The sequence below is a fragment of the Simochromis diagramma genome, unplaced genomic scaffold (assembly GCF_900408965.1).
Source record: "Simochromis diagramma unplaced genomic scaffold, fSimDia1.1 OVJJ01000685.1, whole genome shotgun sequence".
Classification (NCBI taxonomy): domain Eukaryota; kingdom Metazoa; phylum Chordata; class Actinopteri; order Cichliformes; family Cichlidae; genus Simochromis; species Simochromis diagramma.
The window spans coordinates 15,538,274-15,555,191 of NW_024387477.1; the positions used below are offsets into that span (position 1 = coordinate 15,538,274).

General features: G+C 37.6%; 2 protein-coding genes across 2 annotated transcripts; both read right to left on the reverse strand.

Annotated features, from left to right (window-relative positions):
* Nucleotides 1–630: 630 nt before the first annotated feature.
* On the reverse strand, nucleotides 631–4,144 carry vgll1 (vestigial like family member 1). The gene is made up of 4 exons (XM_040016347.1): nucleotides 3,950–4,144; nucleotides 3,003–3,205; nucleotides 2,550–2,906; nucleotides 631–1,506 (listed from the first exon to the last, which is right to left on the reverse strand). Exons 2-4 carry the CDS (start codon nucleotides 3,190–3,192, stop codon nucleotides 1,469–1,471), a joined length of 585 nt encoding a protein of 194 aa, XP_039872281.1. The 5' UTR covers nucleotides 3,193–3,205; nucleotides 3,950–4,144; the 3' UTR covers nucleotides 631–1,468.
* A 6-nt stretch (nucleotides 4,145–4,150) lies between these two features.
* Nucleotides 4,151–16,499, reverse strand: adgrg4a (adhesion G protein-coupled receptor G4a). The gene is made up of 29 exons (XM_040016346.1): nucleotides 16,302–16,499; nucleotides 16,074–16,194; nucleotides 15,217–15,837; nucleotides 14,081–14,178; nucleotides 13,944–14,002; nucleotides 13,674–13,719; nucleotides 13,442–13,479; nucleotides 13,202–13,350; nucleotides 12,939–12,983; nucleotides 12,722–12,793; nucleotides 12,290–12,372; nucleotides 12,132–12,202; nucleotides 12,014–12,041; nucleotides 11,868–11,890; nucleotides 11,581–11,723; nucleotides 11,380–11,509; nucleotides 10,502–10,608; nucleotides 10,194–10,410; nucleotides 9,919–10,084; nucleotides 9,427–9,579; nucleotides 8,348–8,482; nucleotides 8,219–8,264; nucleotides 7,945–8,048; nucleotides 7,556–7,677; nucleotides 6,758–7,026; nucleotides 6,424–6,529; nucleotides 5,854–6,134; nucleotides 5,452–5,553; nucleotides 4,151–5,343 (listed from the first exon to the last, which is right to left on the reverse strand). The coding sequence occupies exons 2-29, from the start codon at nucleotides 16,147–16,149 to the stop codon at nucleotides 5,255–5,257; spliced, it is 3,579 nt and encodes a 1,192-aa protein (XP_039872280.1). The 5' UTR covers nucleotides 16,150–16,194; nucleotides 16,302–16,499; the 3' UTR covers nucleotides 4,151–5,254.
* Nucleotides 16,500–16,918: the final 419 nt, after the last annotated feature.

The following is a 16,918-nucleotide window of genomic DNA, read 5'->3' on the forward strand; positions in this document are numbered from 1 at the left end:
CTCGAGGAACATACACATAGCACCCCACTGGCGATATATTTTTGCCTTTGGCCTCATTTTACATTTCCATCCATCTGTAAATGCTAAAAAAAATGGTCTTGCCATGACCTGCTCTAAATGTTTTTATTTTTTCTGTTTGTAATTTATTTGCCTGGTTTTTCTGAGTAAAAGTCTTTACATTTATTTATTGAGCCATGCTTTTGGTTTCATTTTTGATATTCGTGGCACTTCTCGTGGGGTTAGCACTGTTGCCTCACAGCAAGAAGGTCCTGAGTTCAATTCCACCATCAGGCCGGGGTCTTTCTCTGTGGAGTTTGCATGTGACCCTGTGTTTGTGTGGGTTATCTCTGGGTACTCTGGCTTCCTCCCACAGTCCAAAGACATGCAGTTAGTGGGGACAGGTTAACTGGAAACTGTAAACTGCCCATAGGTGAGAGTGCAAATGGTTGTCTGTGTCTATGTGTTAGCCCTGCGACAGACTGGTGGCCTGTGCAGGGTGCACCCTGCCTCTCGCACCGAGACAGCTGGGATAGGCTCCAGTCCCCCCACAGCCCTCATAAGGATAAAGGGGATGGATGGATAATACTTTTTGTGATATGAACTAATGTTTAAGTAAATCAGAAGCAGCAGTTGAAGAAATATTCACATCATTTATTAAAGTACAAGTAGCTGTAGTAGTTGTAATTAAAAGTCATACAACTTATATTTAAGTAAAACAACACAAATATAATAACAAATGTTCTTTAAAGAATCAAAGTTTAAGTTCATTATTTGGGTAAATGCTCTTGCAAAAGCCATAAAACATGCCAAAAGGTGTCAGCATTGTTCATTTTACACGATTATCTGTTGCACGATCGTTATTTTTCAAACCAGAATGAAAATATTATGTCTGTTTAACATTGGATGATATCTGAGAGTTTTATTTGTCTACTGTGTAAATCTGATTTCTTGTTACACCATCAGACACCTTACCTTGACAGTATTACAGAAAATATGTAATTATTACAGTACCATTATCCTTCATTCGTCTGTTCCTATGTACATAAAATATTTTCACTTCAACTAAAGGTCCAATCCAAACAAACTTTAATTGATTAATTAGAAGTTATGTCAAAATCTTACATTTACAACATGTTCATTCTTAATACTGGCCTATTTACTGAAGTACGCCCGCAAAAAAAATGAAAGAGAAAGCCTTCATTCAACTCCACCACAAACAGAGCAGCAGCACATACAGTGCTCTGGAATGACGGACTTGAAGAACCAGTTTGTCAGAGACTGTTCTTTTTTAGAAAGATTGTTCCAGTTACTACATGCTAAGGCACTGAGGTCATTTCGCACAGCTTTTTCCTCTCAGTTCGTTCTCAGATGATCCTTGCAGGCCCGTCGAACAAGTACAAACGGCTACAGAAAGACAGGTGGCTTTACAGAGCCACAGGTTCACAGGGTAGATGAAGCTGTTTTCCCTTCAGTACCAGTGCAAGTCCTTCTTTTCCAGATGCCGTCCTGAAAAAAGGAGGACAAATGCTTAGTTCTAAAGGATGTGCAAAATGAAGTATGTTCAGTAAAATGTTGCTGCAATATATAATGTGATAAATTTATATGTGTTTTATTTTTAACAGAGAAGCAATTTTTATAATAAAGTGCACAAAACTCTTAAGTGCTACAAGTAAGGAAGCTATAATATTAAGTGTCAGCTTTTTGGGGTTTAAAAAACTCCAAAAACAATTAGACTACTGTAGCATATTAACCTCTATAATAATCTCTGGCACATCTGCAGACCTCCACAGTAGTCACCTTCTTAATAAATAATTCATATTAAATGTGGATCAGGTGTTCTGTTATGGGAATATAAAGCATGCTTCCTTTCCTGTGAATTCAACTGTATCAGAGATAATTTAAGAATACTAATGATACTGATTTAATGTGTTAACTTCATTTTTCTTGTTTTGTTTTGGCTGTCGCTTTTTTCTCGGTTATAAAATAGCCCAAATGCCATTCAAGCATGTAAGCTTTACATTTTAAGTTGAGGGACTGGGGGAAACTAGTGAAATGAAGTATTTTTACTTATATTCCTGAATACATGCCAAAATCCAAAATACTGGAACCTGTTAAAAAATAATGGAACAGTGCAATTTGGAATAGATCATGAAAATAATGCAAAGATGCCACAAAACTGCACTGATCAGAAAGAGACTTGAAATCTCCTTCTGAACCACAGAAGACAGTTTACAGCCATTATAATCATCTTAAATAAGTGAAAATCTTAAATCCTCTAATCAGAAAACATTAAGTATGTCAATTCAAAATATTTAATTGCTCCTGTGAGTGCAGTAGTTTTTAAGTTTTTAATTGGCTACTCTAACTAATTATTATTGCAACCTGTCTTTCTCTGAATTTACTTTTATACTTCCTTATATTTTTTTTTGAACCTCTTAGGGATTTTTTTTTAACCTTATTCTAAGACAATTCTCTATCCAAGAAGGATTTCTATCATTTTCCTGTGTGGAAGCTTTTGTAAACATTCTGTATTACAGCTGCAGAATTACCAGGTTCAAAGCCTATAGCAGGGTCCACAGACTCTCTAAACCCTTGAGGTATTGTCCAGCTGGGAAGGAGCTCGGGCTTGGAACTGGAGGCAACTGGTCCCATTTCACCCCGGTCGCTGTGCAGTAGATTGAGGAGGGATGAGGCATACTGCTGACCAGTGAGACTTAACCCATCTGGGGACAGGGAGTATGCAATTGACGACAACCCTGGGCCCTCTCCTGCCCTGGTAGGGAATGTAGACCAGGAGCTAGAAGTATTGTTTGGAGTGGTGATGGTCAGCAGACGTGATGCAGGGGAGACCTGTGACATTGAGTAGGAGTCAATAGCAATGCCCTGACAAGCGCTCGCTGTGTCCTCTGTAGGGACAAAGACAGACAGTCAAAGAATGAAGATAAAACTGGCTGACTCTGCTGTTAGAGTGAGGCCATGTAGTGTTAAGTTTATACTCTCACCCAGTTTAATAGTTTTAGAGTGTTTCTTTGTCTTTATTGCTGATTCCTTAGCACTGTAATCTTTCTTGAGAGCACGGTTGAAGTGAGCATCCACCATGCTGTTAATGTCCCCCTGGAAGTATGTCAGGATGACGAAGTTGGAGTGCTCCTCCACGCTAACAGCGATCGGACTGTCTGTTCTGCTCTCCATGGGTCAGCTGTGACTGGTGAACAGATAATACATCATTTTGATTTATTTACAGACAAAAGGAACTCAAAACCTTATGAGCGTTTAGAGAATGAAAAAGCTTATATATGTTAGTATCATTGTAAAGCTTAAAAACCTATTTTCACTTTATTTATTTTTTTACATTCACGTACATTATATACTTAACACTGACAGATATATTACATCCTATCTGCTCATTTTTTTTAAACCACAAGCATACTTATTTAATATTAAGATCACAGAAATAAAAAGGCCAAAAGGTCCTCCTGCTGCCCTATGACTGACACCACGCACTGCTGTGATGATGATTAACATGTAAAAACATTCAACACAAATAGCAAGATTGTAAAGGACACCTAAATTTGAAATTTAAGGTTCATAAATGATAACAAGTGATGCACCAAAACAAAATCAATGCACTGAATGACAGTAATAATAATAAAAATTAAAACAAAAACACATATCACTTGATATGATACTTGGTAGTAAGAAATATATAAACTATGCATGTGCAATCAAAAATGTCAAAATCAGGGGGCTGAAATGCTTAACAATGCGTATGGGTTGTTAAAAAAAAAAAGTCAGTCAGTGTAGCTTAAAAGTATCAAAGATTGAGATAAACATACAGTATAAAAACCTCATTCAACCTGTTGTGAGAACAGGAAGAATAACTTCCATGTAAGAAGACTGAACTAATAAAAACGTTTCACTTATATTTTTAGTAACTTGTTTCTCTTACCTGACCTGATGATGACCAAAGGTGAGCAAGGACTGCAACCTAGCATTGACTGGTTGATCAAAGTAATGATGAGCAGCAATTGGAAAAAAAAAATGTCGTTTGGCTTTTGTTTAAACACCAGAGTTGTCTATTTGATTCCAAGAACCAACGCCAGGCGTTTGGTCTTTTTCTTTTCTGCTTAAGACAAAACGTTCCCCTCGCAGAGCCTCTAAAGTTACTGGATGTGGTAGCCTGGGTGGGCGTGTGAGCACTCATGAACACACAGAGCTATGAACAGAATGCTATCGAGCAGGTTTCCTCAGAACCTGAACGACAAGCTATTAAAACATTATGCAGTCCAAGTTTCAAAAAGGGTTTTGAGTTTAACTGTAGCTTGTAAGTGACCTGAGCTTTAGGTTTCCCAGTTAACACATCAGGCAGCAGAAAAATCTAACTTTAATTCATTTTTCAAATAATACCAGTGAATTTCATAGATCACTTAGATGGAGCTCTCTGCCCTCTAAAAATAAAAGCAAAATCTGTGTAAGTTTAGTTCGTGCTGCTATCATTTCGACTGTCAGAGAAACACAAGACTATCATCAGAACGCAATGTTTAAACTATGTACACAATCTGTGTACAAGCTAAACTAAATCATAGCCATTTCTATTTATTTAAACAAGGAGACGTGCTCAGTTTTATTTCATTTTAGTTACAGAATAAAATTACGTCATAGGTTAAATCTCGTCTTGCATGCACAGAGCTAAACTGTCATTATACAGTGGTAAGCCGTGACAAATCCTGTATAGGATATCAGAAAATATACTCTAAGAAGTCAGCTAAATCCCTATTACATTACAATCCTATTGAAATTAACCTTAAAAACGACTTTTACGCTCCAATATTTGCATGACATTTAAATGGATAATAATCTAGTGTGCAGAACATTACATTTTGCTTTGTTACAAAGAAAGATTTCTTAAACAGCACTACAACGCATGGATGTGAAAATGAATCATTTTAACCTTTAAAATGAATTGTACGGCTTTTACACGTTTACTGATTTCTAATGGATTTTTACTTTCTGCCTCAAAGCAGTGCTTAATTTTCATGACCGAGTTTAAGTGATGGCCTTGGACCCATTTTCTCCGTGAAGCTGAGACATATTTCAGCTTTCCCTGCACATTAGTTGCACTGGGGAGTTTGTCTTTGAACCTTTTGCTTTCTGTTTGTAATTCAACAACGGAAAACTTTGAAGAATTCATCCAGATGTCCACTCATGCCCCCTGGTGTTGGTTTACTGCTGCTGCTGCTGAGGAGCCAGAAACCTACTGAGAGCTGCCAGAAGTGACCGAATCCGAGTTAACGAGATTCTTCTTTTTGCATCGGTCACCGACTGTCACAGAGCGGCTCCAGTCTGAACACGGAAGGCAAGAAATACAAAAAACTGCATCTTGAAAATGCTTCCTATCAACCACGTGGCTATTATGCTGCAGTGTTGTTATATGTCAAAATGAACTGCTACCTGAGTATTCACGGAGTCTAAAACGTCCACAGCACAGGTGGATTCTCCACTGTTTCCTCACATTTTCCTTCATCAGGCAGTGGAACAAAAACACAAAGAAGCCTTGATGAAAAAAACAAAACAAAAGAAGAATAACAGTGACGTTCAATTGCACTCAGTTTGACATTAAAAATGATATAAATTTGTGTTTTAGTTCATCTTTTTCTCTTAGCCTTGACAACACTCTTAAGGATTTCTTAACACTTGCACTAATTCTAAAAAGAAAAATCTTTGTGAGATGAGAAAACCCTAACAAAATTATAAAATCACTGGAATTTAGGAAAAATGTTTACAGAAGCAATGGAAATTAGTTACACTTGTGCAGCTAGTATCAAGTTAATAGCAACTACAACTCAGTCTTACCCTGCAAACTGTTGAGGAAAACGAACAGGTACACCAGGACTACTCTGGCAGGCCCAAATGAAAAAAAGCCAATTGACCACGTGAGGCCTAACAGAACCGTGAGACTGGCAACCGCCTTCAAGTCCAGCACAGAGCCCTGGCTGTTTGCGGCAAGCTTATTTGCCCCAATCCGTTTAATTTGGATCAGAACCATGATGAAGACAGACATGTTGCACAACAAGGTCAGACCAATAAATGCCACCACTGTCACAAAGAAGACAACGTCATTCTGTATCCAACAGCTGTAGGAAGAGAGGGAGAATTAGATAAGTCAAAATGCAATTTAAACAGTGAGCTATTGCAATCCCATCAATGCCATTAATTTAGCCAAACTTCTACAGTGAGACGACTAGTTCATCAACGCAAACGCACATAGTAAATTGGACACAGCAGCGTCATTATTTTTATATTTTGCATTCATCCATACAAACTAACCAGTGCAAATTAGCACGCTCTTGATTTGTTTATTAGACTAATTACATTTCTAATCCAGTATTCATATCAGTAATATTGCGGAACTGCAGTATTTACAATGCTTCATTGGAATCAAGGACCATTTCAATTTCTTCATCAGCAAGACTGCCGTAGGCATCTTTGTCTATGACCAGCACCAGGCTCACTATTACTGCAGGAATACCTGTGAGAAAACAATTCAACTTTATTCTGTTTGTCCATCCCAATTATTTTAATATGTCCTCTACAATTCAAACAACTGTAACTCCTTTCACAATAAACACATTTTATTATTTTGATCTAATTTAAGATTAGAATCAAGATCCATTAATGTACCCAATGTGTCAGTTAAAGCCACCTGGCAGAGCAATTTTGTTTCTACAGAAAGGGGCACATAGAAATGTTTCCTTACCCCATCCTATAATACAGAACTTGAGGATATAAGAGGGGATATATGTGTTGAAGACTTTGACCAATGCGAGATACATGTGCACAGCTTCCAGGCCCATCCACGTGAAGGAGGCCAACATGAAATAGTGGAGCGTTGCAGCAGTAGCAATACAAAGAGCATAATTGGAGAAAGATGAGAGCCAAGTGTTTAGAAGGAAGAGCATGCTCAGCCCCTGCAGTGCAGATGACAGGTTGATGAGTATCTTAGATGGGTAATCTTGTCGCAGCTTCCTGTGGTAAATAAATGGATAATGAGACCACAGTGCAGACTGATGCTTTAAAAGTCACTCCAAAATTATCACTGTGATTTAATCTCTTATCTACATGATTTCAGTATATACAGACATTTCCATACACTCATTATGAGCACGACTGTTATGTTAATTTGGGTAACTTCTGGGCTTTTAATGATTTCTTTGGAATGACTGTACACCACAAGTTTAAGAACTACCAGCCAATCATGATCAATAACAAGAAGCTGATATGTCTTGAATTCGACATTGTAGAACCTTCAGAATCACTCACATTGGTGTTGTTTTGTAAAGTCATCAAAGATGTACGCTGTACAATCATTTCACCCTGGAAAAAAAAAAAGCACTTCAAAGAAATAATTAGAAGGCCCAAAATACCATGAAATCTGTGCCCACGATCAGTGTATGGAAACTTCTGACCACAAATGTAGGTGGCCATAGACTTTTTATATGCTCAAATCTATTGCAATGCAAAGTCAGTAGTTTTAGCATCAGTATCAGTGACTTACTCAAAAATAAGGTAGGTGAGCAGAGTGAGGCCCAGAAAGATGGAGGATATACCACATCCAATATATGATACCACTGTCAGAATCTGTTCATTAACCTTACTGAAAGGAGTTCTTTCGACATTCTGAAACACAAAAAGTACAAAACCTAAACGCATCAAGAAGACACAGGCACGGAGAGCAGGGCTTTACCTCTCACAGCTATTGGAAAACGAATAATATGACAACAACTTTATTTTTACACATGGTGACTTTAATACCACTATCTCACATTGCTGGCAGAAAAATACCCATGCAGCCAGCACTGACCAGATTGCACACAGTATGTTGGCGCCTGTAGGAGTTTGTTTTCTAGTTAAATCTATAAAACAAAAAACAGACCAATGACTCACCAGGAGCACAGCAAAATGTGTGAGGTGATCACAGAGACAACTGGTCTGATATGGAGAAATACTCTCGGTTTCACAGCCGCTGCTGTTCCAACCACCCCGCCCACCTGACACACACACACACACACCAGCAAAGATTCACCCACACATGCACACAAACACAAATCTTCTTATCAACAGATGCACAGCTTCAAAAGTTTTGAAAGCTTTATTAAATTTAGGGGTTTGGAGTTACAGTCAATCAACTAAATCCAATAATAAAGAATTTTTGACTCACCATTCTTATAAAAATCCCAAAACATGCATTGTACTTTGTCCCGTGGCTGTAAATATCGAGAAGTGGAATGATATTAGAGTCTCATACACTTTCATATCACTCACAAACTGAACAGCACTTGTTTGTCACCTTTGTAGGAATTTGATGACTGAAGGTCACCACTACTCGATCTTCCAGGTTCATGATTTTGCTGTCATTGATGCTGGCAGATACTACATATGAGTTCAACGTCCAGTTGCTCTGCGCATTGTTTATGTCCAGGTCCTATTTAAAATAAAATGGCCAGCACATCAACAACCAGATTAATGAATCGTAGTAAGCAACAATAGTGGGGCCATGGTTTTGTAAAGGCCATTGAAGATGTACTAAATTCTTAATTTAATTTGTAAATATAGAAATATGTAGAGTTCTGCCACTGAGATCATGTGCTTTCAACTGGTTTACTCTAACAACATGTGTATGAACTCAACTGGTTTCACAACTTAACACCTTCCTGCTGTCCAGTAAAAGGAACTGCTGTTATTTTGATTCCAGTTCCAACCAGATCATGCCAGTTTTACCCAGGATGACAGAGCCATGCAGGTCCACCATGCACCAGTAAAACTGCATCCGATTGCACTTCCCACTTGTGTGTGTGTGGGAGGGGGGGTAGTGTTCTGTAGAATCAAGCTAAGCCTGCAAAATAAGCTATACTGTAGATTAAACTGATAATGTGTTTGTAGGGTAAACATCAAGTCGAGAACCCGTGGATAAAGTTAGTATGAAAAGTGTAAAAGGGAAATAACTAATCTGACCCTATCCAGAGATAGCAGAATCTAGCTATCTCTCTTATGTGATGGTAAAAAAAAAAAATGGTTGTCTGGCACCACAGGGGGTCACTGCATCCAGCCAAGAAGTTATGTGGCACTTAATATCCCTGTGAAACCTCAAATTTACCCTATTACAGTAAGCCAGATATATTTTTTTTGATTTTCTCTAGTTAGTTACAGTTGTGAGTGGTTGTGTTATGTGTTTTTATGCAACGCTAGGTTTATTTTCTCCTCGCTCCAGCTTTATGGATTTATAGAGATTTCAAAAACAAAGCAACCTTTCCAAAGTCGAAGTTGTAAATATTACACCTAATAAACTGTAGATTTTTGAAGAAGAAAGAATAACAAGAACAACAATTAACAAACAATGTAACAAATAGCACGGGAAGAATACAGTACCTGAAAAAGCTCGTGTGTTCCATAAAACTGAAACTGAACACGAGTTGTATTTCTCCCTCCAGTAGGGAAAAAATCATTGAGTGCAGAAGGCAAAGAGATTGTTGCATTTGCTGTGGGATGTGGTTTATTCACAAAGCCCTGGTCGACAAACATCTGAGAAAGAAAAATAAAACAGGGTCACATTGCTGCACACTGCTTTAAAACTGCCTGTATGGATCATGGAGCTTTTCCTGTTAAAACCCAATCTGCCATGACTGCTTGAGGCCACAATATCTGTTTGCCAGAACAATCACCTGTGTTTTCAAGGGCATTATTGCAACTAAATCTATCCTATAAGCAGTCAGGTGGAAACTGTTTTCGTTTTTTGCGTTGAGTTAATACAAATATAGCACTTCATTTACTTTAACATATTTTATAACTTTTGTAATTAAGGGAAATTTCTAATATGTCAAATCCACTTCCCTCTTCATTAGAGCATTTCCATCCTCTCACCTCAGGGCTCTTAGTTGGTGAAACAATTGATGCACCAAAGGTGAGACCACTGAATTCCTCTGGATCCACATTGATCATGGAAAATCCCAGTGGGGGAGCGGTTAAATTAACAGATTCACCTTGGAATATCATATTATCCGCCATCCTGTCTGTCAGATTGAGGAAACTTTTTGCAAGGAAGAAAAACATTTAGATTAGCATGTAAATAAGAACTGGATTCAGAAATGCACAGCTCATCAAACTTGGGCAGGAGTCACACTTTCATTTTTCCTTACGTGTTTGAAACCGGAGTAACATCAGTGTTGGAAAGCAGAATATCAGAAACAATAGTGACGATGTTGGCTCCAACCGCAGAGTTAACGATGCTTTCATCGACTACTTCACTGAGCTTTTCCACCACAGATTCCAGGTGAGAAGGCGAGAGCTCCGAGCTATTGCCTAACTGAATAACTACAAGGTCCTGAATCACCACCACAACCTCAGCCGCATTACCTGGAAATCATTAACACCAGAGGGTTTTTTGGCTTGTGTTGAAGCTGTGAAGAAATGGGAATAAAAACAGACTGCACGTCGATCCTCTTACCAGGAGTGACAGTGATATTGTTAAGGTCCGATATTGATAGATGTTGGTGGCAGTTCTTCATGTTAGGATCAGCCCATCTGGTCGTGTCAGTTTCAATGTCTAACTTACTAAACAGACCAGAGAATTGAAGGGAGGAGGAAATAATAAAAAGAGAACATCAAACATCTTTATGGTCTGATCTAATTGAAGTTGTTGCACAAAGTCGCACTGTATCTATATCTTGGCTTCTGGAAGAAAAAAGAAAGAAGAAGAAAAAACAACCCTGTCCTGGGCCAATAATGATTTTAATAAACCTTAGCGTAATCTTAATGTTTCACTAAGAGATCATAAAATTGATTACCCCTATTACACAGTCATTTCCGTGTCGTGATAATGCAATCATTGAAGCATAAAAAACTGAGGTTTGTCATTACACTAATAATCAACTTAAAGGAAATTGATTTTTTTTTTTCAGATTGAGCTGTGGGCTGGCAGGGATCCGTCAGTTTTACGTGTGTGGGCTCAGAATTGCACATGGTGTGGGTGGAGTAGCTGGAACAGGGCGTTATATGAGGAGCTTTCCTCATCTTGCTGAACTGTCTGTGTGCAGTTCTGACAAAGATCACAGAGATCTTAACAAGTTAAAAGAAGATAGAAATAACACCCTATTTTTCCCCATATTTCATTATCAAGATAAATTGATGTTTCATAGCTTGTCTAAAGCGTGTCTCATTGACAAACAAATATTAGCCTACTTTGTTATTATATGGGGGATATTGTGTAATAATCTCTTATATAGCAATAAAGCAGTCTAACAGTCTGATAAATGGTGCTATTAAAGCGTCATTGCCTCTGGTCAAATATTAAATCTGCCGATTAGGAATATGATGATGTCTTACCAGAGTCTGAAAGCTCTCTCTGATGTTGGCGTGATGCATCCCATTACTTGGATTCTTTGTGGAAATGTTTCAGGCCATATGTATTTTCCATAGATTGTGAAGCTAGTGTCTTCTGAACAGTTTTTTGGCACTGAAAAAAAAAATACTGTTAGTCTTCCATAACTTACCTAGGTTTTTGTTTGTACCAGAAATATAGCTCACCTATATGTCTGATCATCACTTCCACAGTTTGGATAATAATGGAGTGATTTTGATACTTTGACACCAAGGCAGCTTGAATTAGGATTTCAATTTCTGCCACAGTGTTTTTGTTGCATTCCTGAACATGGAAGGCACAGTAATATCTGATAATGAAATATGCAGTTAGTAGTTAGAGACACCGATTTTAACAAGTATTTCTGAATTTGAATATAAATGAAGTTGAATTACAGTATTACAGAAAACCAGACATAAATATATCTCTTTCTTCCATATTCATTGTCACTTACTGTTTTGGTTGGTCCTGAGAAATCTAAAGAAAGAAACAGAGACAGCTAAACGTAAATGGAGTCGTTCTTGTCTAATATTAAAATGGATTATACACCACTTTACTTTATAGGCCCTCTCTTGCTTCTATAGTTGAGCGCGTACTCACCATTAAATTGAAATAATGCTCCGTGTTTCTATAAAATATTAGACAGACATATTTGTATGGCAAACATGTTAAAAGGGTCTAAAATGTGCAATAAAAATGAAGTTCTATTGCTACCCACCTGACAGCATTCTCTTTTATGTCAAGATTCAGTACACTCATCGTGTTATTCACCTCTAGCTGCTTTTTCACCTTTTGCCAAAAACAAAAAAAAATTGTTTAAACTGTTTTGCTTTTTTTTCTAAGTATCTTTCAAGTGCAATTATATTAGTGTTTTACCCATTTCTCAATGATATCCTTTGGATCCAAAGGGTTTCCAGTCATATTTAAGACCAAATCGACTCTAAAGAATTGATCTGGTTCTACAGCAGGAGGGAAAACAGTTAAACAGTTAATTTTACAACGTGTTTGAAAAACTGTAACTATTATGATTACTTGTGAAACTAAACTTTAAAAAAAAACACCTCTTAAACTCTCTCAATACTTTGTTGAAAGAAAGGAATTTAATCTGTGGGAATCTACATGAACATTGATGTGAACATTTTATTGTTTAACAGGGTCCTTGTGCAGATCGCCCATCATCTGATTTCATTCAGTGATTTATTTGAATGGACATTTTGTGATATAACAAAGTAAACAGTTGAACCTGTTTACTGAAGAAACAAATCGAATTCATAAATGTGATTTATGTGAGTCGTGCAGTGAACTGACCAGCAGTGTCATTGACATGCAAAGGCTCTCTGGTCGTTGGATGAACTGATGGACTGAGAGTTGGCGTTGTCTCTGCAAATTTAAGTGACATGTTTATAACAAAGCTTGTGGGGAATGTCTTGCAGACTTTGCTTCACATGACAAAACATATTTCCTGCAATCGATTTAGACAATGCACTTCTAATTGTTATATTTTTGCAGGCAGGTGTATCGATACCGGAGCTGACAGTTGGTGCAGGTTCTGTCGAATTGGAGAATTGCTCTGAAAGGAAAAAGAAAGAAAGCTTTAAGTACAATTAGATGTATTTAGAATTGCAGGAATGTGCACTGGTTCTAATTATGCCTGTGGGTGTGAAATATAAACACGTGGAAAGTTCATACATTATTATATTTTAGGCTAATCCAGTAGTGCACTAAAGTACAAAAGAAGGTTATTTTACATGCATGTGTGTGTGAGCGAACTATGCAGAGTATACTCACCTACAGGAAGTACAACAATGTCGTTGCCCTGAACTGACAGATTGAGGAAGTTTAAAGGGGAGCGCAAACTAAGCAATGCTGTAATCTCTGTCTGAACCACTTCAACATCAGCAGGAGGATTCACATGTATGTGCACTTCACAGCTGAAGCTAGAAATAAATCCAAAATACATGAGCTTGTTTGCAGCCGTGTAATTTGTGATTCTCTCTTGTTTTTTTCTAGGTTTTTATTAAATCTTACCAGCTGTCACAGATTGTGTTTGATAACAGTTCCAATTCCTGAAAATAACAGAAATTTTTCAGAACTTTACTGGAAAATTATGTGGTTTCATTTGCTTATTTGTCTCATGACAGATATCAGGGTTTGTGTAGGACGATTGCTTCCTTAGAAAAATAAAGACTTTCATTTATTCATTAATTAGTTTATTTTTGGAGAACATTACTGATTCTTTCCACTGAAAATCAAATTGTACCTGGTCTTTGTCTAGAGTAGCAGAATCATTAACTATGGGGCAGCTACTGCTGGATGGGAACAGAGAGAACAGAAATTAGAGACGGGAGAGTCAAGAACAGCTGTTATAATTAGCAAACATTTAGAATGAAAGCATTTCTATTATTAAACTAAAGGGCCATGCTCAAACACAAATTTGAGATACTTGTATGTCATTTATTTATTTAGTAGTTTTGCGTTCTGCGTTTTTAGGTGTACTGAGAGAAAGATTAGCTTTGAAAAAACATCTTACCAAGGGGATGACACGAAGATGCTATGGATAGATGTGTTTTTGTGGAAAATGCTTTCCAACTGGTAAAAGAGGACAGAGACAGTCAATTACTGCAAAAGACAAATCTGGGTATTTGCATTCAGGCAAGTTTTTCTTACCCAGATTTTAGAGATTTCCTCCAGTGACAACAAAAGATTTCCCGGGTTTAACGTGTTAAATATGCACGTCTCCATTTTGACTGTGTAGAATGACCATGCTAAAAAAATATAGAAAGAAGAACAAATGAACTGTTTTTATCTTAAATAGTTTACTAACTGCAACATTATCCCCCCTCTCATTTAAATAATACATAATTTTTAATGTAGTGTTATGTAAGTTAGTTTAAGACTTATCAAAACATTTCAACAATAGCAGAATCTTAGGACAAAACATTTTTAATAAGTTCAAACTGTTATTAACTTTGTCATGAGCAATTTCACAATGCCTTGTGGGTAATTTTCTGTTTACTAAACTTTATTTAAAATATCCAACATTTGGAATATCATCCACCCATTTTCATATTTGCTATAAGGACCCAGCCTAGCCCAGCAGATTTTGAGTGAGAGCGGAGGTACATCCTGCACACGATGCTATCACAACTCTAACATAGAGCGTCGGACAAAGATTTGAGCTCACATTCACCAATAGCCATTTTAAAATTAACCCAACATGCATGTCTTTGGAATGTGGGAGGAAGCCAGAGCACCTGGAAAGAACCCATGCAGGCTTAGGAAAACAAACAAACTCCACAGAGACTAATCTTTAACAGGCCAGCAGGTGAAAAACTGGAATTTTTATCTTGTAAGGTGAAAAGTCCCAGAATAAATAAATGCCATCTTTGACATTTCAAGACACCAAAACCGACTGAGGACCATGAATGCATCATCAAGGCTGTCTGAACACCACTCTAAGAGTTTACAGATGGGCAGACTGATATATTTTCCCATAATGTCTTGCTCCAAAATCTCCACAACACAACAGCTCAAAGTGCTGCATATGAAATAATGTAAAACACACAGAGGAAAGTTTCCCAAAAAATATTTTATCATCTGAAGACTGAAAATATCTTAAGAAAGTTACACTGAGAAAACATTAAACTTTAAACTTGTGAGTCATGTTTCATAAGAATATATTTCAGAATATGAATTTTAGGCTTGCTTATGTTGCTGGGAAGTTCCCTGTTAGCTAGAAAACTGTGCATAGTCCAAACTAGATGACTGTGAAATGCAAAAATAAAAGCCCATAATGTATTTACCACAGTGTAGGTTGATGCTGGGCTCAGGAGGGCAGCTATAGGTCCACTGCTTTAGGTCCCAGCTCACCAAATCCCCATCTGTACAGTTCAGGTTTTTCAGTTCTTCAAGGCTCCATTCTCTGGCCCACATCCGAAACAGAGCTATCTCACCTACCAAGTTAGTGCCAGTCTCCGGTTGGATTTCACCATTTGCGTTTACATAATGAGACACACCAAGAGTGAGAGTGCCATTTTTGGACAGTTGCTGGCTTGTTGTTAGACATATTTCAATCAGAAAGGTACTGTTGATGGAGATTCTTAGTCGCTGAGCTTGCCCCGACCAGGTAAGACAGACAGAGTGCCACTCATTCACTGTAAGATTATTTTCATATTGCCACTCATGTCCGAACAACTTTACGAATAGTTTTCCATTTTTGCCTCCAAGACCCAGCTCCGTCTCTCTGTTTCCTGGAGCTTTGTATTCAAAACCTGTCCAGTCTGCTGAAATGGTGCGACGTAAACTCATGCACACACTGAGCTCCCTGAGGGCTGGTACCGGAACCCCCGAGTGTAACTGCCACAAACACGGTTGGACTTGAAACACCAGCTTCTTACCCCACAGGCTGGTACTAGCAAAGGCTGCTGAGATTAAAACATGGGAAGAAATTACAGAGATGGAAAAAATATAAAAAGACAGAATACAGAGGATATATAGTAAATTAACCCCCCCCCCACCCCCAATCACTCACAGTTCATTTTTATTTAAGTTTAAATATCAACTTTCCCAAAAGACGAAATACATTTTTTAATTATTTTGTTTATACACATATTATTTTATGACACAATATACAATATTTTGAATATTTTTTTTCTCTTACTTGAACCCAGAGGACAAGCTGACATAAATATACAGAAACAGATGGCCAGAGAAGACAGACTTCTGATTGAGTTCATGGCAGCAGACGAAAACGGTTTCTGTGCGAGTCAACTGGTCATCTGCTGAAGGGCGACAGTAACATTCATTCATTCACCTTTAAAAAAAAAAACTCCCAAAATAAACAAAACAAATCCTACCAATAAACATACATGTGTGACGGAAAACTTACCATGGTCTCCTTGACGTGGTTGAAACCTAAAGATGAACTAGTTTTAAGCAAGCAGAGCCCTCAGACTGCTGGGCAGCGTCACTTTTGACTCCATTAGACCTCCACACCCAATTCCCCGTATTTCGCCGAGTTACTCATTAATCGCAGGCAATAAACATGACTACCAAACAAAGCAATTTAAAACCCATGCCCACATGAAACGTGTGCAAAATAAGTGTTTTTTCTAAGCACATTTATTCCCTTTTGTTCGATATGAGCACGGAGTTTAAGTGATATGCTGACAAAACTCAGAGGTCAAAAAGAAAGTCAGGAACAGTTTTCATTTAACATTCTTGTTTTGTGTGAACGTGCTGAGGAGATTCCTTCTGTCTAAATACATAATACTTTTATTTTAAGGGTTCCTTCATAAACTGATTTCCACATGTGAGTGAATACTTCTGTGAACTGTTCTGATGGATACGCAGACTGTGTTTCTAACGCAGGAGATTTGTTTTATAGACACAAAACATATTGTTGTCATTTTTAATTTCTTGTACAACCAGAATATTTCCAGGTTAATTATGTGAGTATGTTCGTGTGTGTATCTGTGTGCCTGTGCATAAATGCGTGTTTGATGT

Coding starts and splice junctions, on each gene's coding strand:
- vgll1 (XM_040016347.1), bottom strand. CDS start 3,192: ATGGAGAGCAGAACAGACAGTCCGATCGCTGTTAGCGTGGAGGAGCAC. Junction 2,907..3,002: donor CTCTAAAACTATTAAACTGG/GTGAGAGTATAA, acceptor TTGTCCCTACAG/AGGACACAGCGAGCGCTTGT. Junction 1,507..2,549: donor TGCTATAGGCTTTGAACCTG/GTAATTCTGCAG, acceptor TCCTTTTTTCAG/GACGGCATCTGGAAAAGAAG.
- adgrg4a (XM_040016346.1), bottom strand. CDS start 16,149: ATGAACTCAATCAGAAGTCTGTCTTCTCTGGCCATCTGTTTCTGTATA. Junction 10,085..10,193: donor GTTACTCCGGTTTCAAACAC/GTAAGGAAAAAT, acceptor CCTTGCAAAAAG/TTTCCTCAATCTGACAGACA. Junction 6,530..6,757: donor GTTCTGTATTATAGGATGGG/GTAAGGAAACAT, acceptor GTTTTCTCACAG/GTATTCCTGCAGTAATAGTG.